At 53.9% G+C, this 27,357-nt stretch overlaps 2 protein-coding genes across 9 annotated transcripts in view; one reads left to right on the top strand and one right to left on the bottom strand.

The window, feature by feature from the left end:
• Positions 1 to 1,474: 1,474 nt before the first annotated feature.
• On the top strand, positions 1,475 to 23,725 carry SELENOO (selenoprotein O). 3 transcript variants are annotated; one of them, XM_057508394.1, is made up of 9 exons: positions 1,497 to 2,496; positions 15,697 to 15,900; positions 17,240 to 17,420; positions 18,686 to 18,816; positions 19,395 to 19,498; positions 21,774 to 21,924; positions 22,711 to 22,896; positions 23,000 to 23,156; positions 23,244 to 23,725. In XM_057508394.1, the coding sequence occupies exons 1-9, from the start codon at positions 1,853 to 1,855 to the stop codon at positions 23,415 to 23,417; spliced, it is 1,932 nt and encodes a 643-aa protein (XP_057364377.1). In that variant the 5' UTR covers positions 1,497 to 1,852; the 3' UTR covers positions 23,418 to 23,725. The 3 variants fall into 3 exon arrangements, with proteins under 3 accessions (XP_036762609.2, XP_057364377.1, XP_036762608.2); XM_036906713.2 differs by having other exon boundaries at positions 1,502 to 2,496; positions 19,218 to 19,498; XM_036906714.2 differs by lacking the exons at positions 23,000 to 23,156; positions 23,244 to 23,725 and having other exon boundaries at positions 1,475 to 2,496; positions 19,218 to 19,498; positions 22,619 to 22,809.
• Positions 4,892 to 27,357, bottom strand: part of TUBGCP6 (tubulin gamma complex component 6) — a 39,345-nt gene continuing 16,879 nt past the window's right edge. For 3 of the 6 annotated variants that reach the window (XM_036906695.2, XM_057508385.1, XM_036906698.2), the window contains exons 16-26: positions 26,120 to 27,224; positions 25,901 to 25,953; positions 25,584 to 25,719; positions 25,329 to 25,497; positions 25,047 to 25,188; positions 24,754 to 24,948; positions 24,549 to 24,681; positions 24,252 to 24,465; positions 23,962 to 24,158; positions 23,777 to 23,882; positions 22,219 to 22,957 (exon numbers count right to left, since the gene is read on the bottom strand). In XM_036906695.2, the coding sequence (XP_036762590.2) occupies positions 23,791 to 23,882; positions 23,962 to 24,158; positions 24,252 to 24,465; positions 24,549 to 24,681; positions 24,754 to 24,948; positions 25,047 to 25,188; positions 25,329 to 25,497; positions 25,584 to 25,719; positions 25,901 to 25,953; positions 26,120 to 27,224 (2,436 nt within the window). In that variant the 3' untranslated portion in view covers positions 22,219 to 22,957; positions 23,777 to 23,790. Of the gene's footprint in view, positions 4,911 to 22,218; positions 23,007 to 23,776; positions 23,883 to 23,961; positions 24,159 to 24,251; positions 24,466 to 24,548; positions 24,682 to 24,753; positions 24,949 to 25,046; positions 25,189 to 25,328; positions 25,498 to 25,583; positions 25,720 to 25,900; positions 25,954 to 26,119; positions 27,225 to 27,357 lie in introns of those variants that run through there. The other 3 variants (XM_036906697.2, XM_036906696.2, XR_005029102.2) reach the window with 3 other exon arrangements.

The raw sequence follows: 27,357 nt of genomic DNA, 5'->3' as shown, positions 1-27,357 counted from the left end.
GCTGCCCAACGGGGAGGCCAGAGGCAAAGGGTGGGAGGAACCCTTGGCACCAATCAGGTGTCCCCTCTGGGTGCGGGCTCAGCGAGGGCAGCCAGCAGGGCACAGAGCCTGGCATTCACGGACCCTCAATAGCTCAGTCCCCCAGATTCCACAGTGTGCGTAAGACAGGGGTCTGAGGGGGAAAGGAGAGCCCGGGACCTGCAGAAGAGGGGAGGGGGTGACAGGCTCAGGCTGGGTCTTCTTGGCAGTTCAGAAGGAGGCTGGGAACAGGGGTCTCTGCCAGCAGACCAGGCCCAGGTGGAGGGGAAGCAGTCAGGCTTCAGGAGGGGGCTCTGGGGCCATCCCCCTCATCTGTGTGCACCCCACACACACACACGTGAAGAAGGTGGTGTGATTGTCACCTCATGGCTGAGGACCTGAGCTGAAGAGGAGCTCGGAAGTCCTGGGAGGTCATGGCCAGCAGGGGCAGAGTTGGTCACACCAGGTCTGGGAAGTCCACACTGTGGCCCCAGGAGAGAGTAGCCAGGGTGGCTCTTTCAAGTTAAATTAAGCAGCCATGATGGAGCTTTTGTGTGTCCGGAATCTTTGGCCCAGCTCTGGGGCTCAGGTTTTACTTTGGGGCCAGGTCAGGGAGGGGATGGGGAAGCCCCTCCAAGGACCACAGGCTCCACAAAAGCATCTGAGGGCCCAGCTCAGGGGACCCCACAGGCTCACCTGAACCAACCCCCTCGCCTGGGGGTGGTCCCTCCGAGAGCCAGGCTTTCCTGCCTCACCCTGCACCCACCCTAGCCTCCTAGGTATCTGTGGGGTGTTTTTCTGGGGCAGGTGCTGTTCTAGGGAACTGGTGCCCGGATTGTCAAGGCTCCTGCCCTCCAAGAGCAGGGGTGAGGAGAGAGGCACTCAAAAAGGAAATTAAGGGAATAAGCTCATATCAGAAGTACTGTGCAGGGAATCTCAGGCTGACCGGAGGCCCCGGATGGGTGTGCAGCTGGTAGGTGGGGTGGACGGGGTGGGCATGGAATCCGGCAAACACGAGGAATCGTGCTTCGGGCGGGGGAGCAGCAGGAGCAAAGGCCCCACACCAGGGAGGCGCCCAGTGAAGCCTTGCCTGCCCTTGGTTTTGCCCCAGCCACTTCCCGGCCCCCACTGACCGGGCCAGATCTAGACAAAGGTCCCCTTTTCCTCTGTTGGTCCCCATGCTCCTTGGGAGCTTCCCAGGTACAGTCCGAAGCTGGCCCAGCACGCAGAGGGCAGCTGGGACTGAAGGAGGCGGCGGCCACTCCAGGTGGGGATGTGGCAGGTTTAATAAGCGAGGGGCTTATACACGAGGCTTCCTTGGGCACCCGCCCCGCCCGCTCAATCTTGCAAGTTCATACAGAGGCCTTAATGGGGTTCAGTCCCGAGTGTGTCCAGGTGTCTCAGCACCAGTCACCATCTCGAGCTGTGACCCTGGGGCGCCTCTGTGGAAGGCAGGCAGAAGCCCCGTTCTGAGGACGGGCAGGGCGTGGAGCCTCCGAGTGCCCGGCCCGGCTCACGGGTTAACGGACGGTCACCTCTTCTCGAGGACAACCCCTCCCAACACTCCTGTCCTGGCACGAATCCTGGGCCAGAGCCTCAGCACAGAATAGAGCTGGGCCTGACCTTTGCCTTCACCCGAGTTAGGGACATCCCTGATGGCCCACAGAGGACGTGCCTCAGCACGGTCACCCCACTCGTGGCACTTATCTGGACTGGCAGGCATCTCCCGGTCCGACTGCCAACCCCGCGCTAGCCAGTCCGCCACCGCGAGCAGAGATGACGGACGGACGACACAACCAATCAGAGCCAGGCTGTCAGGGTCGCAGGCGCAGTGATGGAACACGCCCCCGGCGGCAGGACTTCCGGTCTGGGCAGAGGGGCTTCCGCCGCAGCGGCGCAGCGGATGGCCGAGCTCAGGGCCGCGCTCTGGGCTTCGCTCGCGGCTGCCCGCGCCCTGTTGCCGCGACTCGGCCCGCCGCCCTCACGCTGCTCCTCTTCGGCCACTGCCCGCGGCGCCGCCATGGAACCGGCGCCCCGCTGGCTGGCGGGGCTGCGCTTCGACAACCGCGCTCTGCGCGCGCTGCCCGTAGAGACGCCGCCGGCCAGCCCCGAGGGCGCCCCCTCCGCGCCGCGGCTGGTGCCCGGGGCCTGCTTCAGCCGCGTGCGGCCCGCGCCGCTGCGCCAGCCGCGCCTCGTGGCGCTGTCGGAGCCCGCGCTGGCGCTGCTGGGCCTGGACGTGCCGCCCAACGACGCCGCCGCCCGCGAGGCGTGCGAGGCTGAGGCCGCGCTCTTCTTCAGCGGCAACGCGCTGCTGCCGGGCGCCGAGCCCGCCGCGCACTGCTACTGCGGCCACCAGTTCGGCCAGTTCGCCGGGCAGCTGGGCGACGGCGCCGCCATGTACCTGGGCGAGGTGTGCACGGCGGCCGGCGAGCGCTGGGAGCTGCAGCTCAAGGGCGCCGGCCCCACGCCCTTCTCCAGGTGGGCCCCTCTCCGGGTGGACCCCTCAACAGGTGGGCGGGGCCGGGGCCCTGGAGGGGCTGCCCTGCGCCCTTCTCCAGAGGTGTACGTTGGGGATGGTGACATGCACATGTCCACAGATGTCCTCCCCACTTGGGGGTGAGGGGTGAGTTGGAGAAGTCTGATCTGGGGAGCCGGAACATGGCGGGGAGCGGCATCCTGGCAAAGGGAACGGCTCCCGAGGAGGTCCTGAGGCCGAGGGGGTGGGAACAAGGTCTGTGGCCGCTGGTCTCCTCCCCCGCCGATCTCCTGCCACCGAGTGTCCCTGATCCCACAGACCTGGCAGCTGCCGACACTCTTCCCGTAAACATCCCAAGAACCTTGGAGTCAGTCCCACTTGTAGCTCTCATGTCTGCTGCGTTTCCAGCCGCCAGTGCTGGGAGTGAGGGGGGACGCTTGTCAGACAACCTCACAGGCAACACAGACTTCCCGAGGGCACCCAGCACACTTGGCACTTGTGGGCCAGCCTGTTGGGGCCCCGCAGTCAGGGGGCAGGGGCAGGTAACTACAGGAGACCCAGAGGCACAGCACCTGGTCCAGATGCCAACAGCCTGACCCCCAGGGTGCCCTGCCTCTCAGTGCAGTGCTGACAGTCTGTTCTGCTCGTTTCCACTGAGCAGTTCATATGTTCACTCCATGTTTGTTAAATGCAGGTTACACCTAAGTTGGTATTTTATGTTCAAAGAAATCCTGCAGGTGGGTCCAGCCACTCCCCTTTCGTCCCCCAAGGACGAGCATGTCCCTCGTGCCCCACTGCCAGCAGCTCCATCTTAGACTTTCAAAATAGCTGGTTTGTTCTCTTCCTCCAGTCTCCAAACCTTTCTGTCTCTGAAGTTTCCTGAGTTCAGCTTGGCACCCCACCACCTCCCCCAAGCAACCTGCTTGGGCTGTCTGCACCAGAGGCTGATGCAGGAGTTTCTGCCCTTTGGAAGGAGGTGTAAATACCTCTCATCCTGGGGCCTGCTCATTCTGTGAGCATCTTTAGGCTATCTCTGTTCACCCTGCTTATTTATTTTTGCCAGTTGTAAAGACAAACCTTTTCGTGAGAGTAATCTGCTGGGGGGTTGCTTTTTATATTGGAAGACTTGAGTTTTAAATCAGTTTCCAAATCTGAGGTCTGCTAGAACACTTTTTTCCTTTGAAGGGAAGGAGTTACTGACTGTTACTCAGGTTCACACGCCCTCCATGTGTCCTGGGGTCTCTAAGCCCTAAGTGGCTGTGAGGAGCTTAAGGCCAGCTGCTGCTGGAGTTGCAGGTGTGTTTTGGGGCTGGGCAGGAGCTTCTTGCCTCTGCCTTCTTCTATGAGGGTTAGGATTTTAGGACAGGCCTCTCCTGGCAGGTACAGAAGAGCTAGTCCTCAGCTGGCTCCATCCCAGCAGCTTGGCTGGAACAGACTTGGGTGTGTAGGGGAAGGGACTGTGGTCACACGTCCTGTCGGCTCTGTGGGGCAGGGCTGCCCTGAGGCCTTGTATGCTTGCTGTGTAATGTTCTTCAAGTCTGGCTCCTGCTTTGGGAACCTTGCTCTAGGCAAGAAAACAAGCTGCTTGTTTTCAGGATCATTTCTTGCCAGACTCAAGATAGCTTGGTAGTTGTTCCTGCTGAACAATGTGAAATCTAGCCGGGCGGAGAGGGAACTCCCAAGGCCAGGGAGAGGTGGAATGACATTTGAGGATGGATTGCTGTGACATGTTTACCCCAGAGACTAGGGGAGTGGAGTGAAGCTGTGGGCTGAGAGTCACACTGGCCAGAGACCTGGGGTGACCACCAGGCCTCATTTACAGAGGTGTTGTGCATATAAGGGACAAGCTGCCCTGGGGCCTGCAGAGCTCTGGGTGCTGGGGTGGGCCTGGCTGCTCCTGACCATTCGCCTCCTGGGCCCCTCCCTGCAGGCCTGGGCCCGAGCACCCCTCTGCTCACACTGGGCCCAGGTCTGACCCCTTCCTGGCAGAGGACATGGGCAGCCCGTGCCGTCAACCTGCCATGGTGTCCCGCCAAGTGAGGCAGCCGTGGAGCTCATTATCTTCCTACACACCATGCTTTGCCTAGAGGCCCTTCTCTCTGGGAGAGTGCTGGGACACTGCCGTTCTGGACCAGGCCAGAACCCCAGGCTTGACTCCCAGATGAGAAGGTCCGAGCTCCAGTTATCAGTGTGTTTTTGCTGGCTGGGACTCTTGGAGGTCACAGTGTGCAGCCCTGCATGCTGTGAGGAGGGCTCATGCAGGCCGGCTGTTCCTGCGCACTGCTGCCGCATTCCTCTTCCAATTTAAAGCAATTACAGAGTCTCTGGTCCAGCACAGAAGCAGCTGGGGGTCACCACTCCATTCTCACAACAATAAAGAGCTGAACAAACTGAGAAACAGCAACCTTCCATAGATCTGTAGAAGAAAAGAGGCCACAGTCAAAATGCCCCCAAAGTCAGAGCGGCTGGCAGACAGAGTCACGGCAGCAGAGCAGAAATCCTCACGGGATCCTGGCCCTGTAATTGATGAATTACTGGAGGCTCAATGTAAACAACTCAGAAGCTCCAGGGAGACCTAGTCATAAGGGGCCCCCTATAGTGAATTTTACCTCCTGGAGTTCTACTAGCTTCTCACAGGGAATATTGGAGAAAAATCCCCTTATGCTCTGGCAGGGGGGATAGGAAAAGGAACCATTTGGAATACACTGTGCTGCTGTTAGAGGCCTGCCTCAGAGAAAGCTTCAACCAGCACCCCTGCTGCTGGGGTTTTATTGGAGCCTACTGGGGTGGGGGTGCGAGGGGAATACCCAGCTGCAACCCACTCTAGCCTGGTTGTCCTGCCTAAAGGAAAATATAGGGAGCTCATGGCACAGAGGCATAAGTCCACTACAAGACTGAGACCTAATTATAGGACTTAGAGCACTCCCCCACCCCGTACCTATGCCTTATCACCATATTGCTAAGGATCTATTTACAACTGCTCCTTTTACCTAGTATGTCATGCCTGGCTATGAAGAAAAAATTATAAGACATACTAAAAGGCAAGAAACACTGTTGGAAGAGACAGCAAGCATCAGAGCCAGACTTAGACAGGGTGGAGATACTGCAATTCTCAGACTGGGAATTTGAAACTATGATTAATATGCTAAAGGCTCTATTTATGGATAAGGTAGGCAACATGGAAGACTAGATGGGCATGGTAAGCAGAGAGATGCAAGTTCTGAGAAAACCAAAAAGAAATGCTAGAGATTTCTAACAACACAGAAATGAAGAATACCATAATGGGCTCATTAGTAGACTGGACGTAGATGAGGAAAGAATCTGAGCCTGAGGGTATCTCAGTAGAAACCCCCAAAGAGAAAAAAGACAAAAAACAAAAACTATCAATTGTGGAAAAACTGCAAAAGAAGTAACATTTGTAATGGGAATACCAAAAGGAAAGAGAGGAACAAGCATTTGAAACAATAACAGGATTTCCCCAAATCATGTCAGACACCAAAGAGATCTAAGAGGTCTGAAGAACACCACGCAGGATGAGTCCTCCCCACAACCCAAGGGAGAGAGACCCAGCTACACCCAGGCACCGGTCCTGGGACATCAGAGGAGTGCTGTGGGCAGCTCTGTGCTCTCAAATTTGATAGCCTACATGAAATGGTCCGGTTTTGTGAAAGATGCAATTTATTTAAACTCACACAAGAAGAAATAGACTATCTGAATAGGTCTGTATCTATTAAGAAATTGGATAAACAATAACCTTCCAAAACAGAAAGCACCAGACCGAAATAGATTCACTGGTGAATTCTACCAAACATTTAAGGAAGAAATTTGCCAATTTTCTGCAGGCTCTTTCAGCATTAGAAGCAAAGGGAGTACTTTCTAACTCATTTATGAGGAGGATCATGGGAAGATGGCAGCGTGAGTAGTTCAGAGGAAATCTCCTCCCCAAAACATATATATTTATGAAAATACAATAAATACAACTATTCCTAAAAGAGACACTAGTGGATGCAGTACAACAGCCAGGATACATCTACATCTGCGAGAACTCAGCATCACACGAAGGGGGTAAGTTACAAGCTGCGGCCAGGCGGGACCCGCACACTCCCCCACCCCAAAACCCGGCGGGAAGAAAGGAGTCGGAACGGGGAGGGAGTGAAAGCCCAGGACTGCTAAACAACCAGCTCTAGAAATCCGCACCTGGAACGCACACACAAGGTGCACGGGGTGCTGGATATTAGATAAACGGAAAAGCAAAACCAGTGGGCAGGTCCCCGCAACCGGCGCCCCTGAGACAAAAGAAAAGCGAGTGCTTTCTGCAAGTCTTAAAGAGACAGGGACCCCATAGCTGGACGAAGTCATCCCGGCACACTTAGCTAGCAGCTGGGAATCCCGGGGAACCTTAGGCACCCTAAACCCCAGGGAGCCAGTGCAGCTCTGAAGCCCTTCACGGCACTAAGCAGCCTGCCAGTTGTTCCTCCAACTGGCGTGGACCCTGACACACCGGCCCAGTAGCGGGAGAGTGGCAGCATGTACCAGGGGCGGTGGTGCCGGAAGGGACCAGGAGCAGATCGCGTGCACCAACGGCGCCAGAGGGGACCAGAAGAGGCTTGTGCGAGCCCGCGGCAGCGGCGACTGAACAGCCCGGATGCGGCTCACGCACACCGGCAGCAGTAGAGCCAGAAGAGCCCTGCGCGCACCTGCAGCAGAGCCAGAGGGAGCATGCACGCTCCCAGCAGCCAACCGGAATCCCAGCCCAATGCACAGCTGCCCGGGCCAGACCCAAAGGCTACTGCTGGTACACAGCTGCCCGGCAGGGGCGCCGCTATCACAGAGGAGCACACCTGGCATGCCTGCCACTCCCTGCAGGGCTCCATGCTGCTCTGACAGACCCCGCCCACAGCAGCTTTGGGGACTAACCCGGTGGCTGCTCCAGGAGTGTGAGTAACCAACACAGGTAGCGGAGAAGGGCAAGGCATCCAGCAAGCAGGAAAGGGCTTTCTTCTCCCAGTTGACAAACCTGCAACATGCCTACAGCCACCGCTATCACCATGAAAAGGCAAAAAAATTTAGTCCAGTCCAAGATAGTTACACCTGAGAAAGGATCTGCAGAGGCAGACCTAACCAGTCTCCCTGAAAAAGAATTCAAAATAAAAATCATAAACATGCTGACAGAGCTGCAGAGAAATATGCAAGAGCTAAGGGATGAAGTCCGGAGGGAGATTACAGACGTCTGGAGGGAGATTACAGAAGTGAAACAAACTCTGGAAGGATTTATAAGCAGAATGGATAGGATGCAAGAGGCCATTGATGGAATAGAAACCAGAGAACAGGAACGCATAGAAGCTGACGCAGAGAGAGATAAAAGGATCTCCAGGAATGAAACAATATTAAGAGAACTGTGTGACCAATCCAAAAGGAACAATATCCGTATTATAAGGGTACCAGAGGAAGAAGAGAGAGGAAAAGGGATGGAAAGTATCTTGGAAGAAATAATTGCTGAAAACTTCCCCAAACTGGGGGAGGAAATAGTTGCTCAGACTACGGAGGCACACAGAACTCCCAACAGAAGGGACCCAAGGAGGACAACACCAAGACACGGAATAATTAAAATGGCAAAGATCAAGGACAGGGACAGAGTATTAAAGGCAGCCAGAGAGAGAAAAAAGGTCACCTACAAAGGAAAACCCATCAGGCTATCATCAGACTTCTCAACAGAAACCTTACAGGCCAGAAGAGAATGGCACGATATATTTAATGCAATGAAACAGAAGGGCCTTGAACCAAGGATACTGTATCCAGCACGACTATCATTTAAATATGACGGTGGGATTAAACAATTCCCAGACTAGCAAAAGTTGAGGGAACTTGCATCCCACAAACCACCTCTACAGGACATCTTACAGGGACTGCTCTAGATGGGAGCACTCCTAGAAAGAGCACAGCACAAAACACCCAACATATGAAGAATGGAGGAGGAGGAATAAGAAAAGCACTCGCTTTTCTTTTGTCTCAGGGGCACCGGTTGCGGGGACCTGCCCACAGGTTTTGCTTTTCCGTTTCTCTAATATCCAGCACCCCGTGCACCTTGTGTGTGCGCTCCAGGTGCGGATTTCTAGAGCTGGTTGAATCCAACATATGAAGAATGGCGGAGAGAAGAAAAGAATCTCCAGACAGTGTATATAACAGCTCAATAAGCGAGCTAAGTTAGACAGTAAGGTAGTAAACAAGCTAACCTTGAACCTTTGGTAACCACAAATCTGAAGCCTGCAATAGCAATAACTACATATCTTTCAATAATCACCCTAAATGTAAATGGACGGAATGCACCAATCAAAAGACACAGAGTAATAGAATGGATAAAAAAGCAAGACCCATCTATATGCTGCTCACAAGAGACTCACCTCAAACCCAAAGACATGCACAGATTAAAAGTCAAGGGATGGAAAAAGATATTTCATGCAAACAACAGAGGGAAAAAAGCAGGTGTTGCAATAGTAGTATCAGACAAAATAGACTTCAAAATAAAGAAAGTAACAAAAGATAAAGAAGGACATTACATAATGATAAAGGGCTCAGTCCAACAAGAGGATATAACCATTATAAACATATATGCACCCAACACAGGAACACCAATATATGTGAAACAAATACTAACAGAATTAAAGGAGGAAATAGAATGCAATGCATTCATTTTGGGAGACTTTAACACACCACTCACTCCAAAGGACAGATCCACCAGACAGAAAATAAATAAGGACACAGAGGCACTGAACAACACACTAGAACAGATGGACCTAATAGACATCTACAGAACTCTACATCCAAAAGCAACAGGATACACATTCTTCTCAAATGCACATGGAACATTCTCCAGAATAGACCACATACTAGGCCACAAAAAGAACCTCAGTAAATTCCAAAAGATTGAAATCCTACCAACCAACTTTTCAGACCACAAAGGTATAAAACTAGAAATAAATTGTACAAAGAAAGCAAAAAGGCTCACAAACACATGGAGGCTTAACAACATGCTCCTAAATAATCAATGGATCAATGACCAAATGAAAATGGAGATCCAGCAATATATGGAAACAAATAACAACAACACAAAGCCCCAACTTCTGTGGGACGCAGCAAAAGCAGTCTTAAGAGGAAAGTATATAGCAATCGAGGCATATTTAAAGAAGGAAGAACAATCCCAAATGAATAGTCTAATGTCACAATTATTGAAATTGGAAAAAGAAAAACAAATGAGGCCTAAGGGGAGCAGAAGGAGGGACATAATAAAGATCGGAGAAGAAATAAATAAAATTGAGAAGAATAAAACAATAGAAAAAAATCAATGAACCAAGAGCTGGTTCTTGGAGAAAATAAACAAAATAGATAAGCCTCTTATTAAGAGAAAAAGAGAGTCAACACACATCAACAGAATCAGAAACGAGAAAGGAAAAATCACAGTGGACCCCACAGAAACACAAAGAATTATTAGAGAATACTATGAAAACCTATATGCTAACAAGCTGGTAAACCTAGGAGAAATGGACAACTTCCTAGAAAAATACAACCTTCCAAGACTGACCCAGAAAGAAACAGAAAATCTAAACAGACCAATTACCAGCAACAAAATTGAAGCGGTAATCAAAAAACTACCAAAGAACAAAACCCCCGGGCCAGATGGATTTACCTCAGAATTTTATCAGACATACAGGGAAGACATAATACCCATTCTCCTTAAAGTTTTCCAAAAAATAGAAGAGGAGGGAATACTCCCAAACTCATTCTATGAAACCAACATCACCCTAATACCAAAACCAGGCAAAGACCCCACCAAAAAAGAAAACTACAGACCAATAGCCCTGATGAACATAGATACAAAAATACTCAACAAAATATTAGCAAACCAAATTCAAAAATACACCATGACCAAGTGGGATTCATCCCAGCGATGCAAAGATGGTACAACATTCAAAAATCCATCAACATCATCCACCACATCAACAAAAAGGACAAAAACCACATGATCATCTCCATAGATGCTGAAAAAGCATTTGACAAAATTCAACATCCATTCATGATAAAAACTCTCAACAAAATGGGCATAGAGGGCAAGTACCTCAACATAATAAAGGCCATATATGATAAACCCACAGCCAACATCATACTGAACAGCGAGAGGCTGAAAGCTTTTCCTCTGAGATCGGGAACTAGACAGGGATGCCCACTCTCCCCACTGTTACTCAATGTGGTACTGGAGGTCCTAGCCACGGCAATCAGACAAAACAAAGAAATACAAGGAATCCAGATTGGTAAAGAAGAAGTCAAACTGTCACTATTTGCAGATGACATGATATTGTACATAAAAAACCTTAAAGACTCCACTGCAAAACTACTAGAACTAATATCGGAATTCAGCAAAGTTACAGGATACAAAATTAACACACAGAAATCTGTGGCTTTCCTATACACTAACAGTGAACTAATAGAAAGAAAAATCAGGAAAACAATTCCATTCACAATAGCATCAAGAAGAATAAAATACCTAGGAATAAACCTAACCAGGGAAGTGAAAGACCTATACCCTGAAAACTACAAGACACTCTTAAGAGAAATTAAAGAGGTCATTAACAAATGGAAACTCATCCCATGCTCTTGGCTAGGAAGAATTAATATCGTCAAAATGGCCATCCTGCCCAAAGCAATATACAGATTCGATGCAACCCCTATCAAATTACCAACAGCATTCTTCAATGAACTGGAACAAATAGTTCAAAAATTCATATGGAACTGCCAAAGACCCCGAATAGCCAAAGCAATCCTGAGAAGGAAGATTAAAGTAGGGGGGATCTCACTCCCCAACTTCAAGCTCTACTACAAAGCCACAGTAATCAAGACAATTTGGTACTGGCACAAGAACAGAACCACAGACCAGTGGAACAGACTAGAGAATCCAGACATTAACCCAAACATATATGGTCAATTAATACATGATAAAGGAGCCATGGACATACAATGGGGAGATGACAGTCTCTTCAACAGATGGTGCTGGCAAAACTGGACAGCTACATGTAAGAGAAGGAAACTGGATCACAGTCTCACCCCATACACAGAAGTAAATTTGAAAGGAATCAAAGACCTGAATGTAAGTCCTGAAACCATAAAACTCTTAGAAAAAAACATAGGCAAAAATCTCATGAACATAAACATGAGTGACTTCTTCATGAACATATCTTCCTGGGCAAGGGAAACAAAGGCAAAAATGAACAAGTGGGACTGTATCAAGCTAAAAAGCTTATGTACAGCAAAGGACACCATCAACAGAACAAGAAGGTACCCTACAGTATGGGAGAATATATTCATAAATGACAGATCCAATAAAGGATTGACATCCAAAATATATAAAGAGCTCACACACCTCAACAAACAAAAAGCAAATAATCCAATTAAAAAATGGGCAGAGGAGCTGAATAGACAGTTCTCTAAAGAAGAAATCCAGATGGCCAACAGGCACATGAAAAGATGCTCCACATCGCTAATCATCAGAGAAATGCAAATTAAAACCACAATGAGATATCTCCACACACCAGTTAGGATGGCCACCATCCAAAAGACAAACAACAACAAATGTTGGCGAGGTTGCGAAGAAAGGGGAACCCTCCTACACTGCTGGTGGGAATGTAAATTAGTTCAACCATTGTGGAAAGCAGTATGGAGGTTCCTCAGAATGCTCAAAATAGAAATACCATTTGACCCAGGAATTCCACTTCTAGGAATTTACCCTAAGAATGCAGCACTCCAGTTTGAAAAAGACAGATGCACCCCTATGTTTATCGCTGCACTATTTACAATAGTCAAGATATGGAAGCAACCTAAGTGTCCATCAGTAGATGAATGGATAAAGATGTGGTACATACACAGTGGAAAAAACAGATCCTACCACTCGCAACAACATGGATGGAGCTGGAGGGTATTATGCTCAGTGAAATAAGCCAGGCGGAGAAAGACAAGGACCAAATGATTTCACTCATCTGTGGAGTATAAGAACAAAGGAAAACTGAAGGAACAAAACAGCAGCAGAATCACAGAACCCAAGAATGGACTAACAGTTACCAAAGGGAAAGGGACTGGGGAGGATGGGTGGGAAGGGAGGGATAAGGGTGGGGAAAAAGAAAGGGGGCATTACGATTAGCATGTATAGTGCATGGGGGGCACGGGGAGGGCTGCGCAACACAGAGAAGACAAATAGTGATTTTACAGCATCTTACTATGCAGATGGACAGTGACTGTGAAGGGGTATGTGGGGGGGACTTGGTGAAGGGGGAGCCTAGTGAACATAATGTTCTTCATGTAATTGTAGATTAATGATACCAAAATAAAAATAAATAATAATGATAATTCATGTATGAGGTCAGTGTTACCCTAATACCAAATCAGACAAAGACAATATAAGAAAACTACAGACCAAAATCTCTGATGAACATAGATACATAGATAATCCTCAACAAAATAGCAAACTGATTCCAACAGTGTCTGAAAAGAATTATTATAGACCATGACCAAATGGAATTTAGTCCAGATATGCACAGCTGGTTTGATACTGAAAAATTAATAAACATAATAGATCAACAGGCTAAAGAAAGAAAATCCCATCAATACATGCAGAAAAAGCATTTGACAAGATTCAGTACCCATTTAGATAAAGACTCAGTAAAAGGCGGAATGGAAAGGAACTTCCTCAAACTTATAAAGACTATCTACAGAAAACCTAAGTCTTATCATCTACTTAATGATGAGAACCTCAAAGCTTTCCCACTAAGATCAGACATTAGACAAAGATGTCTCTTCTCACCAGTGCTTTTCAATACCATACTGAAGTCTTAGTTAATGCAGTAAGACAAAGAGGAAATTTGTAGGAAAATCTCAAGTAACAACAACAAAAAAGGAACCAAATAGCCAGTTATAACAAGGTTGTAGGATACAAAATTACTATATAAAATGCAATCACTATACTATATACCAGCAATGAACAATTGGAATCTGAAATTAAAACTATATTAGGACTCCAAAAATGAAATACTTAGTGTAAACCTAACAAAGTATGCTCAAGATCTGTATGAGGAAAACTATGAAACTGATAAAATATATAAAAAAACTAAATATAAAGATATTCCATGTCTACAGCTACAAAGACTCAATGTTGTCAAGATGTCAGTACTTCTCAACTTGATCTATAGATGCAGTACAATCCCAATCAAAGTCTCAGCAAGGTATTTTGTGAATATTGACGAACTGATTCTAAAATTTATGTGGAGAGGCAAGAGACCCAGTGTGGCCAACGTGGTACCGAACAAGGTTGGAGGACTGACACTGCCTGTCTTCAAGCTTCACTTAAAGCTACAGTAACCATGATGGTGTGGTGTTGGTGAAAGAACAGAGAGCCCAGAAATAGACCCACATAAATATGGTCACCTTCCCTGTGACAGAGGAGCAAAGACAGTCTTCTCAACAAATGGTGCTGGAACAACTGGATGTCCACATGCAAAAAATGAACCTACTCACAGGCCCTACACCTTTCATGGAAATTAACTCAAAGTAGATCAGACATAAATGTAAAATACAAAAATATAAAGCTAGAAGATGAAATAGGAGAAAACCTAGAGGACCTTGGGCATGGCAATAACGATTTAGATTAAAAAGATGTCTTTAGATAGATAAGCTGGTATTCAGTGAAGTTAAAACTTAGGCTCTGCAAAAGTCATTAAGACAATGAGAAAAGCCATAGACTGGGAGAAAAATTTGCAAAGACACATCTAATAAAGGGCTATACCCCAAAATTGTACACCCCTCTAGAGACTCAAGAAGAAAACAGATACCTCATTTTAAAATGGGCCAAAGACCTGAATAGACATGACACCAAAGATACACACAGTTGGCAAGTAAGCACATGAGAAGAGGCTCCACAGCCTGTGCCACCTGGGAAATCCAGGGTAAAAGCAGTGGGACCCCACCCACCACACACCTGCTGGCTGACCAAAGCCCAGGCCACTGACAACACCAAGTGCTGCCGAGGATGCGGGGCCGCAGGAACGCTCAGTCATTGCCGGGCGGGTGCAGAGTGGTGCAGCCACCTTGGGAGACAGTCTGGCGGTTTCTCACCACACTGAACAGACTCTTGCCATTCGATCCAGTGGTCGCACTCGGTGGCATTTACCCAAAGGAGCTGAAACCTTACAGCTACACAAAAATGTGCACACAGACATTTACAGCAGCCTTGTTCGTAACTGCCAAGACGTGGAAGCAGCCGGGATGTCCCTCAGCAGCTGATGCAGAGGAAGCTGTGGTCCGTCCAGACAACGGGATGTCACTCAGCACTGAAGAGATGGGCTCTGAAGCCAAGGAAAGACGTGGAGGAGCCTTAAACGCATGTCACTGCGTGAAAGAGGCCAGTCGGAAAAGGCTGCGGAGCGTGTGACTCCAGCTCTGTGACGCTCTGGGAGGCAGTAAAGGACCAGTGGCGGCCAGAGGTCAGGGGAGGGAGGGATGAACAGGGGGAGCAGAGGGCTTTTAGGGCAGGGAAGCTACCCTATGTGACACTGTAGTGTGACACGTGTCCAAACCCACAGGACGAACACCACCAAGAGTGACCCTGATGGAGACTGGACTCCGGTGGTGGTGACACGTCAGTGTAGGTTCATGAGTTGTAACAAATATCCGATCTGATGGAATATTGACAGTGGGGAAGGTCATATGTGTGGAGGGACAGGAGGTACATGAGAAAACCCTATACCTTCTGATCCATTTTTCTCTGAACCTAAAATTGCTCTGGAAAATAGTCTATTAAAGAAAAAAATATAGGCTTAGTGTAAAAAAAAGTTAAGGCCTACAAGGCCGTCCACCTCTTCCCCACTAGTGCTTCTGCAAAATAAATTCCTAAAACAGGACTGCAGGTTTGCAAGTGCGTGATGGTACGTGGGCCGGGCCCTCGCGGAGGCTGAAGTCGCCTTGGCTGTCCTTGGCGTCCGCAACAGGCCAGGGACGTTGATGGGTGTTAGGTAAAGCAGATACTTTTATGATGATATTAGAGCTGCCCATGAGTTGTTTTTTAAAAGCCTACAGGGTGCTTTGAGTCCCTTCCATTAGCTGTCTTAACCTCTGTTGAATGGATGCCTGCCTAAGCACACAGTGACCTCTGTGTTTGATTTCAGACAGGCTGATGGTCGCAAAGTCCTGCGGTCAAGTATCCGGGAGTTCCTGTGCAGCGAAGCCATGTTCCACTTGGGGATCCCCACCACACGGGCCGGGGCCTGCGTCACATCCCAGTCCACCGTCATGCGCGACATGTTCTATGATGGTAATCCAAAATACGAACAATGCACGGTTGTGTTGCGTATAGCTTCCACTTTCCTAAGGTAATGCCAGGGCCCTTCGGCCTGCGTAATGCACTTGCTTTATCAAGTTGTAGGAAGTCTGTGCTTTTGTGGCTGAGAAGCCTGGTAGAGGCAAATGTGCGTGCAGCCAGAAGCCAGCCCCTGCCCGGCCCGAGTGCAGGAGGAGCAGCCTGGCCACAGTTGATGCTTTGTGTCCCACACAACAGGCCCTGGGCATTTTCTACATCAGGAGTCCAGTCCTGACGTGAACACTTGTGCTGAGCCCTCTGTGCACTGTGCCAGGCCCTTGCTACCAGAGAGGAGGTGATGGAAGGCAGCCTGGTCAGCCAGTGTGTGGTTGGCCCAGGCAGCGGGTCCCCAGAGCACTGGTGAAGGCGGCAGGACCTTAGGCAACCAGAGGGGCTGCCCAGATGTGGGGTCCTGGGAAGGGCCTGTGCCGAGCTGTTTCCTTGTAGCTTATGACAAGGAACTGCATCAAATTTCCCAAGAAAATGGCCTTACTTTGTCCTGTGAATAAGGGCTGCCCCATGCCTGCTGTGTCTGTCTGCTGCCATTCTCACACCCCTGGTCACTGAGTCCCTTCCAGCTCCTGTCTTGTGAGCCTGGAAGTCTTTGATGTCCCCTGATGTCACTCGCATCAAACATTTGTCTGGTACTGATCCCCGCCCCAGAGCCGTTGGGAAGCAGCTGTGGTGACCCTGCGGTTGTCTGTCCTGCCGGGCTGACCTTGTCAAATGCAGCTGTCACCAGACCAGCCCCTGGGCCCCCCACACCTGAGGCTAAGGTCACTGGCTTTCTCTTGTTCTCTGGAGGATGGGAGGAGCCAGGGAAGGTGTCTACCTCATGTAGGAGACTCCACAGTGGCACTCCTGGCCTTTTGACCAGATTGTTCTTTACTGTGGGCCATGCTGTGCCATGTGGGGTGTTGGGCAGCCTCTTGGCCTCCACCCACTAGTTGCCAGTAGTAACCCCAGTCATAACAACCAAAAACGTCTCCAGCGTTGCCTCAGGTCCCCTCGGGTGGAGACCTGCCAACCACCACAGGCAGTACATGCAGTAAAGCTGACCCTGCCCATCACCCACTGTAGGCTGCTGGTGACCGACGTGCCCCTTGGTGTGGGACAGCACAGACCCTTCTTGTCCTGGTGAGTCGGGCAGGTGTAGCAGTTCCTGGCTGCATGGAAGTGACCTGAAGTGAAACACATCTGTATTTGTGTCTGAAAGGCTAGTAACATTTTTGTCTGTTAGTTAAATCAATGTGTTCTTTCCTCTGTAGGCTGAGACCTAGCATCCAGACCCTCCTTTTTTGCAAGTGGGTGGAGTTGTTTTAACTTGTTGAAAACTTGGGTCTTCCCTCCAGGTTTGGGTCCTTTGAGATTTTTAAGCCTGCAGACGAGCACACAGGGCGCTCCGGCCCCAGTGTGGGGAGAAACGACATTCGAGTGCAGATACTGGACTATGTGATTGGCACCTTTTACCCGGAAATCCAGGCTGCTCACGGCGGCCACAGCGTGCAGAGGAACGCCGCCTTCTTTCGGGAGGTAGGTGGGGCTGCTCCCCACCCCAACCCGCAGACAGTTGCCTGGCCCCTGCCCTCCCCCGCCAGCCACTGAAGACACCATCTTTTTGGCTGGTGGACACGGGTTCTCACCGTGCCCTCCTCGAAGTCAGCACCCTGTCCCAGACCTTCACCTCTCCCTGGCTGTGACCAGGGCCGACTTCTTGGAAACGTTTGAGGGTTGAGGGTCCTGGGACAAACCCAAGGGTCCCTTTGTTCTAGCAGCATTTGTGGGGCCCTGGCCAACGGGAGACCTTTGCAGGGAAGGGCCCCACTCGGGGAGCCTGAGTGCTGGTGGGGCGTATGCTCCCAGGGGCCCCAGCCATGCACACCTGGTCCAGACCAGTCTCAAGCTGGGGGAGATGCTGGCTGCCCCGGGTTGTGTCTGGGTCCAGCCCGGAAGTGTCAGGCGTGGCCCCCACCCAGCGGGTCATGCGGACGTCCCACGTATGACACCCTGTTCGTTGTGGCATCAGTGATTAGAAGCAGAGGAGAGGGTGGGGCAGCACTCCTTCCATCAGAAGCAGAGGCCGGGTCAGTGTCTGTGGGGCCGCAGCAGCCACACTGTTTCTTTCCATCTCTCACATGGGCCTGGGCCTGGACCTGAGAACGTGAGTGCAGGGCTCAGCTACCCTAAGGTGGGTCACCTGGCGGGCTGCTCTGCCTCAGAGCCTCATCCCTTCATCAGACGCTGAGAAAACAGTGCTGCCTGGTTCCTGGCGTGTGTGGTGCTGGCAGAGGTGTGGTGCTGGGTGGTAGGAGCCCTTGGGAGCAGCCCTGCATCCTGCAGGCCCCTGCTTTCCCAGGCTCCACGTGTCCTTGAAGCTGTAGTCACGCTGCAGTGGGGTCACCTGCTCTGGGTGCATGGGCCATCTGAGCCTCTTCCCTGGCAGCCTGCAGCGTGAGGCACCACGGCCTGGAACTAGGGCAGCTTTGCCTGACAGTGTGGCAAGTCCCTTGTTTCTTCATGGTCATTATTGGGCCCGAGTCTCAGGGACAGCAAGGTTCCCTAATTTTTCTGGTTTGGGTGAAACAAATTTGTGAGTATATAAAACAGACAGCTAGGGTATGTGGACATGAGAGCCTGTGCGCATCAGGCTCATCCAAAATTCTCTTTTTACTTCTTAACTTTTGTCGAGTGTTCTCCCCCATGGAAGCCTCTGGAGAACAAGGACCACTTTGAGAAACAGCCAACTCAGTGGGGGAAGAGCGAGGGGCGGGGGTCAACCAGGGCCCATCCTACCGCAGGTGACGCGCCGCACGGCCCGGCTGGTGGCTGAGTGGCAGTGTGTTGGCTTCTGCCACGGCGTGCTCAACACGGACAACATGAGCATCGTGGGGCTCACCATTGACTACGGGCCCTTCGGCTTCATGGACAGGTGGGCCCCACGCAACCCCGCTGCCCCTCCAGGGACACCGCCCCAGAACCAGCAGGGCAGGGTCCTCAGCGGCGTGAACATCACGCTCCCTTCTCAGCAGGGCCTGTTCAGCCATGCGCAGGAGCACAAGTACCCTGGAAGGTTTCGAGCAGAGAAGCGGCATTTTTAAAGGGACCCTCCACTTCTGGGTTAAAAAGAGGAAAGGGCAGGAGCAGGCAGTGTGCCAGGGCCGTGACCTGGGGGGGGGCAGCCGAGGACGGTGGCCTCCCTGTGCTTGGGGTAGCCTCGGGGCAGAGGGGGCCGAGAGCGGCCGCAGGTGCCTGAGCCAGGAAGGCAGGGGTGCGGTGGGCCCACAGGCACGGCCTCGGGCGCCCCAGACGGTCTCCTCGCCCGTGTGGCAGGTACGAGCCCGACCACGTGTGCAACGCGTCTGACAACACCGGGCGCTACTCGTACAGCAGGCAGCCTGAGGTGTGCAAATGGAACCTGCAGAAGCTGGCCGAGGCCCTGGAGCCCGAGCTGCCCCGCGAGCTGGCCGAGGCCGTCCTGGCCGAGGAGTTTGACGCCACGTTCCGCAGGCACTACCTGCAGAAGATGCGCCGGAAGCTGGGCCTCGTGCGGGCCGAGCGGGGGGAGGATGGGGCCCTGGTGGCCGAGCTCCTGGAGACCATGCGCCTGACCGGTGAGCGGGCGTGGCACGTGCCGCCCGGGCTCGGCATTCCCGCTGAGGTGAAATGTGACAAGGCCTGCCCTGTTAACCGTTTCTCGCTGTACCTTTACGGCATCAGCTACACGTGTGCCGGCGACCATCCCCACCACCCGTCTCCAGGACTTCCTCAGCCTCCCCAGCGGGATGGCTGTCCCCACTGAGCGGGCCCCCGGCCCCCGTGGAGGGAGCCTCTCCGCGCCTCACGAGCGGTCCCCCCGTGTCGGTCCTCCTGTGACTGGCGCACTCTGCTGCGCAGCTGTCACCTCTGCGTAGGTGTCAGCAGGCCCCCCTCGCAGGCTGAACAGTCATCCACACGCAGGTTGTTTCCAGCCCGTGGCTGCTGTGAACGCTGCTGCTGTAAAAACACACACACAAGTCCCCGAGTCTGTTTGCAACTCCTGTTGGGTGTACGTGTAGCAGAATTCTGGGTCCTTTTACCTTCCCAGTTGCTCTAGTGGGAGCTTCTAGGACTGTTGAAGAGGAGTGGCTGACGTGGAAGCCCACCTGTTGTCCCTCGCGGCCGAGTGTGGTGGTACCTGTAGGCTTTTTCATATACGGCCCTTACCAGATTAAGGACATTTCCTTCTATTCCTAGTTTGATTGTTTTTCCCCTTCTGTACCAGTTAAGATGATCACATTGTTCTGCTCCTAATTCATACCCCACCTTAGTCAACTTGAACGGCTGTAATAAACCAGACTGGGCAGCTGAACCCAGTGCTGGAGGCCACGAGGTGCCAGGTGGCCAGCTCATTGGTGAGGCTCTTGTGGGTCCCAGAAGGCGGTCTTCCTGCTGCGTCCTCACAGGGTGAGCAAGATGCCCATGTGTCTCCCTGCCAAGGGCTCCAGTCTGTATTTGCAAGGGGTGTTGGTGTTTTTCTTTCCTTGTGGTGTCTTTGGCTTCAGCATGAGCAATGCCGGTGTCATAAAATGTGTTAGCACGTGTTTCCTCCTACTGTTCGCAAGAGTTTTGAGTAGGATTGGTGTTCTTTAAATGGTTGGTGCAGGTCACCAGTGCAACCATCTGGTTCTAACATTTTCTTCATTGGGAGGTTTTCAGCGGATTCAGCCTCCTTATTATGGGACTGTTTTGATTTTGTTTCTGTCAGTTTTTGTTATTTGTTTCTAGGAGTTTATTTATGTCATCTAACTTACCTGTTGGCATAAATTGCTCATAGTAGTCTCTTGTCATTTTCAGCTTCATTCCATTGTGGCTAGAAAAGATACCAGGCTTTTTAAATGTAGTAAGATTTCTGTTATGGTCTGAAGTGTGGTCTGTCATGGAGACTGTCCCATGTGCACTCGAGAAGACTGTGGCCCCACAGGTTCAGCGGTGTCCAGGCGGTCACTCAAAGTGGGGTGGCATCTCCAGCTCCTGTTCTTGGACTGGTCTGTTTGTGTACTTCGGTGCTCCTTCGGTACCTGCTTATAACTGTTACATCTTCTTGAAGAACCGACTCTTACTGTTCTCTTTTGTCTTTTAGAAGCTTTTAATTTACAGACAAAATATACTGCTATTAGTATAGCCACCTGCTCTCTTTAAGTTACTATTTGTGAGGGGTATTTTTTTCCATCCTTTCACTTCAGACAGAAATTGAAAGTGAGTATCTTACAGTGTGTAGTAGACCCCATCTTTTTGGTTAATCCATCTGCCAATCTCTGCTTTCTGACTGGAGAAATTAACCCATTTACCTTGAAGTGATTACCATTAAGGGTCTCTGCCACTTCACTTTGTTGTTTCACACCCTTGCTATGTCTTGTTCTCCTGTGTTTAGTTGATTGTTCTGTGGAGTCAAGGTGTCAGCCCCCTTCTCACTCTGTGTATGTATCTGGGTGTCTTCTCAGGGTCACAGTGACAGTGTGTCTGCACAGGTCAGGCTGCGGGCCTCAGTACCTGCTGTATGCTGACCCCTGGGCTGGCTGAGCTTTGGGGGCTTTTTGCAACTCTGCTACTCCTGAAGTGGGCAGTGGTGAGGCCAGGGCTGACCTGTGCCCTCACCATATTTACACATTTCACAGACAAAGAAGTGGGCTTGGAGTGATGTTAGGTTCAGAGCGGCAGCTGAGCAGGGTGGCAGATGGGGGGCTGCAGAATGGGCTGGAGAGCAGGGGCCAGGAGTCCTTGGATGCAACACTGAGCAGGCCTCCACACTGGGCAGGCAAGCATGTTGGTCTGGTGACTAGGCAGGGGGCATGCAGGGCGCATGGGACCCGGGCCTGCCAGCAGTGGCCTGAGCAACTGTGATTGCAGGCGCTGACTTCACCAACACCTTCTCCCTGCTGAGCTCCTTCCCAGCTGGGCCACAGTCTCTGGGCCTGGATGAGTTCCTGGCCGCGCTGACCGCACAGTGTGCCTCCCTGGAAGAGCTGAGGCTGGCCTTCCGACCCCAGATGGATCCTCGGTAGGTATTCAAGCTTTGCTTCCTTGGAATTTGGTTCCAGAAAGGGAAGAACATTGAGAGTGAGTGGAGCATGTAGGGGAAAGTGCACGTTGGTGAATGTTGGTTAGAGGGACAGTGATGCTGGCACTGGCTGGGCGCAGTCACTGCTCTGGGACAGTTTCCCACAAGGTTTCCAACCAGACTGTACCATCTCTCATTGGGAAGAGCCCACCGTGTCCCAAGGGTGTGACCACATTCACTCAGGATAAAGCACAGGAAGCATTAAGTTATATATTTGATAAACAAGCCAGCAAATCTTGGTCAGGTAGGAACTTAATGTGACGTACAAGGGATGGGCTGATGGCCCCCAGGAGATGGAAAGACCAGCTGGACGCAGAGCCAGTGTCATTGGGGAAGGGGTGCTGGGGGCTGTTCAGGTCCCCGGGCCCATCTGGAAGTGGGGAAGAACCCAGGCCTACGTCACATGGGAGGAACTGATAGTGCCCTTCTGGGGAGGTCCCTACCCGCTCAACAGGACTGCCTGCCTGTCAGCTTGTGGCGTCTGCCCTGTCGTGTGGATGGGCTGCCACAGAACAAGGGTGGTGAGGTGTCCACGCCCATGTCATCTGCTGGTTCTGGGCCCGCCCCCTGGTGGGGCTGTAGAGCCACCAAGGACATTGCCTCCAGCTCCAGGCTGAGATGGGTGTCATTCCAGACGCCTGGTGGTCCTTCCCAGAACGCTGCCCGCTGCCGGCCGTGGGGACGTCGTGGCCTCATGGACACACCTCCTATGGTCCCTCGGCACAGGCAGCTCTCAATGATGCTGATGCTGGCACAGTCGAACCCGCGGCTCCTGGCACTCATTGGCACCCGGGCCAACCTTACCAAGGAGCTGGAGCGTGTGGAGCAGCAGTCGCGACTGGAGCAGCTGAGTCCAGATGCGCTGCTGAGCAGTAACAGGGCCCACTGGGCCCACTGGCTCCAGGAGTACAGGTGAGGCCAGCCACAGCTGGGGTCAGCCGACTGCCTGCACCACAGTCTCCCAACGAGGTGGCTGCACAGATGCCGGAGGGGTGGGGCTTGGGTGTGATTGCAGAGCCCGGCTGGAGAAGGACCGAGAAGACGCAGGCGGGGATGCTGCCTGGCAGGCCGAGCACGTGAGTGTCATGCACGCCAACAACCCCAAGTATATCCTGCGGAACTACATGGCCCAGAATGCCATTGAGGCTGCCGAGAATGGGGACTTCTCAGAGGCAAGCACAGCAGGCCCCGCCGCCCCTGGGTCCTGCAGCAGGGGTGGCCCCGGGTGGGAAGGGCAGCCCTAACATGGCCTTCCGCAGGTGCAGCGGGTGCTGAAGCTGCTGGAGGCCCCCTACGCCAGGGATGGGGACACAGCCCGGGTGCTGGAAGCCACAGAGCTTGGGGAGGCCAGTGGAGCAGCTGGTGGGCAGCACCCCTACAGCAGCAAGCCCCCACTCTGGGCTGCAGAGCTGTGTGTGACATGATCCTCGTAACTGCCATGGAGGTCCCGCACCAGAGGCCCCCGGGCCCTGAGTCCTGCTGAGTCCATGAGGTGGTCCCCAGCTGCTGGGGACAGCCCTCCATGCCCACCTCTCCATGACGGCAGAGATGCCCAGTCAAGACCTGACCCGTCTGTGTCTGATGCGGACTCGGCAGCCTACCCCACGTGCTCCCTACAAAGAGCTACTTCGCACAAGGGCAGAGCCCGGCTGGTGGATGGGGGAGGGGTGGCCTGGCTTGACCCCCTTGCCACCTGGGAGGGGCTGAAGATAGCCCCTAAATAAAGCAGCTTCCTGTCCCATCTGTGTGTCCTGCCCCCTCCCTCCCCGCAGTAGCTCATGCCCGCTCACACCTGCACGCGGCCCCTCAGGCATCCTGGTAGTAGTTGTTGAAGTTGATGCGCAGCAGGAAGTCCTCCAGGTGGGGCTGGTAGCCCCTGTTCACCAGCTTGGTCACCACTGGAGGGGGGGGGGGGTGTCCAGTAAGCACCTGCCCCACCTGCGCCCGCCCTGCCCACCCCCGCACTGGGAGCATCACCTTTGAAGAGGAAGTGGGAGTAGTACTTGAAGGTGCTGTACGACTGCTGCATGAGGGCAAAGTTGGGGTGCTCAGTGCCCCGGGGGCCAAGTGGGCCCCAGGGCCGGGAAATGAGCTGGCTGCGGAACTTGAGGACCAGACTGAAGAGGCTGCGGATGACGTTCATGACGGGTGCCGCCCGCTCCGTCAGCAGGCCCCTGCGGACAAGGCGCTGCGTGGGGGCCTGGCTGCGGCAGGGGCATGCCCCGTGGGCGCCCACCCGGGCCGCCCCGCTGCGGGACCGGCCTCACCTGAAGACAGCCTTGTGCAGATACTCGGCATGGGCACGCCGCACCTCCTCAAGGTCGCCCACCACGGCCAGCCTGGCCCGGAACTCACACCAGGTGACATGCAGTATCTGGTTGGCAATGTAGCCCTGGATGACCTTCACGAAGTGCTGCATCTCGTGCTTGAACAGCTGCAGCTGGCGGAACTGCACGGAGCCGTCCGCGTGGCTCAACAGTGCTGCGCGGGGGGCAGTGGGGCAGGTGGACAGGTCAGCACGGGCTGTGCGCTCAGAGGGTGCTCGGGCCCCAGCCGGGCCTCACCTGTGCGCTTGAGGTGGAAGCAGACATCCTTGAGCGTCCACATCATGAGCTTCAGCTGCAGCAGGAAGGAGAAGATGCCGCTGTACCTGCTCAGGCTGCTGTCGGTGACCACGACGTTGAGGGGCCAGTCCACCTGCCGGGAAGCCGGCTCAGCACGCGCCCTTGGGACGGGCCCCGCCACGCCCGCACGGCAGGCCCTGCTGACCTTGTACCTGAGCTCCAGGCAGCTCAGTACATCGGGGGCGTTGGGGGCGAAGGCCTCTGGCAGGAACTTGAGGGCGAAGGAGAGGTTGGCGGCGTGCGGGCTGTCGCCGTGCAGGCTGTGCTGCAGGGCCTTGCTCAGCACGGAGTTGAGCACCAGCGGGGTGAGGAGCTCCCCGGGCGTCTGCCCCGCCCCCAGCTGGAAGGGAGAGGCCCAGGCGTAGGCAGAGGGCCCGAGGGCCCGAGGGAACGGCCAGGGTGCCGCGCCTGCAGACCCCATGGCCCGCCCGCCGCCACCTTCTCGAACAGCAGGTCGCTGAGGGACTGGGCGAACTCCCCGTCCTCCATCAGCAGGAAGTGCCGCAGCGCCTCGAAGTGCGCGTCCAGGTGCAGCTCCACGAAGAAGTAGTCCACGGCAGCCTTGTTCACCAAGGAGACGCTGCAGGAAGAGTGGGATCAGGCGGGGCCTCGGGGGCGGGGCCTCGGGGGCGGGGCCTCGGGGGCGGGGCCTCGGGGGCGGGGCCTCGGGGGCGGGGCCTCGGGGGCGGGGCCTCGGGGGCGGGGCCTCGGGGGGCTCACTGGGCGGCCAGCGGGGCGGTGACCGAGTGCTTCATGAGCACAGCCAGGGGCAGCAGCTCGCTCAGCTGCACCGCGGTCTCGTCTGCATCCGACTGAACCCGGGGATCCTCAGGCAGCGGGAAGGCTCGGGGAAGCCCGTGGTGCAGAAGGTGGGCAATGGGAGGCTCCGCTGCAGGGCGACACGCACCACTACAGCACCCCGCCGACAGGCAGGCCGAGCCCCCACGCGCCGCCACAGCCCCCCGCCCCACTCACACATAGCCTCGTAGCTGTCCGGGTATGGCTCCAAGCGGTACTGCCCCGCCAGACCTGCCAGGTAGGCCTGCTCCCGGTCGCAGCGCTGGGCCGCCACTGCCGCCTCCCCAAGGCCGGGGCTGCTCGCCACACCTTCCTAAGACCAGCCAGCCTCAAGGAACCCGCCCTTCCCTCATGGATGAGGAAGGCAGGGCAGGTGGGGTCCCCCACGTGCTTCCGATCCCGGAGGGACGGGGCCCTCGCTGCCCACACAAGGCCTGGAGGGGGCGGGGACACACTCCCCTGACCCTGCCCCCACCCCACACATCTGCTCTGACCTGCGGGCTTGGAGGGTGGCTTGGAGAGAGGTCCTCAGTGTCCCCACTCCTCCCTAAGTGGTACAAATGAGGGAGGGGGCCTCAGAACCAAGGGCCTGCTGTAGGATGGTGCCTCCAAAATCCCCAGAGCAGACCTAACAGCCTTCCTCCCTCCCCACCACCCCCCTCAGGCCCACAGACACCCCCAGACAGGACAGGGCTGCTCTGCGCCCCACTGACCTGGCTCCTCTGGTGTGCCATCTGCCAGAGACCCCAGTGCAGCCACAGCAGACAGGCAGGCCTGGAGGTCACCCTCCCCACGGCTGGAGCTGGCCTCCTGAGGCAGGCAGCTGCCTGAAGTGGCCTCCTGAGGTGGCCGCGGCTCCTGATCCTGGCCAGGGCTCTGGGCTCCCAGGCTGAGGCCTGACTGGGATGCACGGTCAGCGGGACTCTGCTGGGGCCTGGGCGCGTCAGGTAGCACTTCCCCTGGGGGTGCCCCCAGCGTCACGTGGGACTGAGATACATGTCCGTGGACATTCCACCGTGGCCGGGAGGGGGCCACATCCCACACGTTCTCCCCAACCCTGATGCTGGCATCAGACACGTGTCCGTGGACATTCCACCGTGGCCGGGAGGGGGGCACATCCCACACGTTCTCCCCAACCCTGATGCTGGCATCAGACACATGTCTGTGGACATTCCCCTGTGGCTGACAGGGGGCTATTCTGGAAGCATAACCCCCTGTGGGAACATCACCCTCTGACACGTGCCCAGGGAGCTGCCCCATGGCCTGGCTGCTCCACTGCTGGGGGGAGTTGTCTTGGGGGTACTGCGGGGAGGGCAGAGTCACCTGCCTGTCTGAGACACGTGTGTCCAGCTGCATATGAGTGTCCCTCCACAGCTGCTGCTCCTCGCTGCCCAAATCACCTCCTACAATCTGGAGGGACCCTGGGGAAGCCAAGGCAGCTACAACCGGCCTCAGAATGGTTCTGAAATCATACTCTTGTGGCCCAGATGGCCCTGTGCCTGCTGCTGCAGGCACAGCCAAGGGTGGCAGGTCTGAGCCGATGGTCCAAAGCGCCTCCTCCAGGACAGGGGCCCTGCTGGCGTGTGAAGAGTGCTCAGCCCACTTGTCTGTGGGCAGGAAATCCTGGATGCGGAGGCCTGCAGAGAACGGCCCAGGCCCCTCCGCCTGCCCTGGACCCACGCCGCAGGCACCTGGGGCTGGAGACCCAAGGGGCTGTGACGTAGGCATGCGCAGGCTACCCTGGGCAGCCGGGAGCTGCTCTGCATGCCCCAAGTCACAGCTGCTGCCTTCTGGGTGTTCAGCGCCTGGAAACAAGGCCTGAGACACAAGTACATATTGGTCCTCCGGTGATCTGGTCTGCCCCCCAAATTCAATTCTGCCACCGGCACCAAAACCCAAGTGGGGGGCTGTGGGGACACAGGCCAGCCTGAAACCTGTACCTCCAGGCAGC

The sequence above is a fragment of the Manis pentadactyla genome, chromosome 10, assembly GCF_030020395.1.
Source record: "Manis pentadactyla isolate mManPen7 chromosome 10, mManPen7.hap1, whole genome shotgun sequence".
NCBI classification, from domain to species: domain Eukaryota; kingdom Metazoa; phylum Chordata; class Mammalia; order Pholidota; family Manidae; genus Manis; species Manis pentadactyla.
Note: the sequence above shows the minus strand (reverse complement) of the source record. Positions and strands in the feature narration are given on the sequence as shown.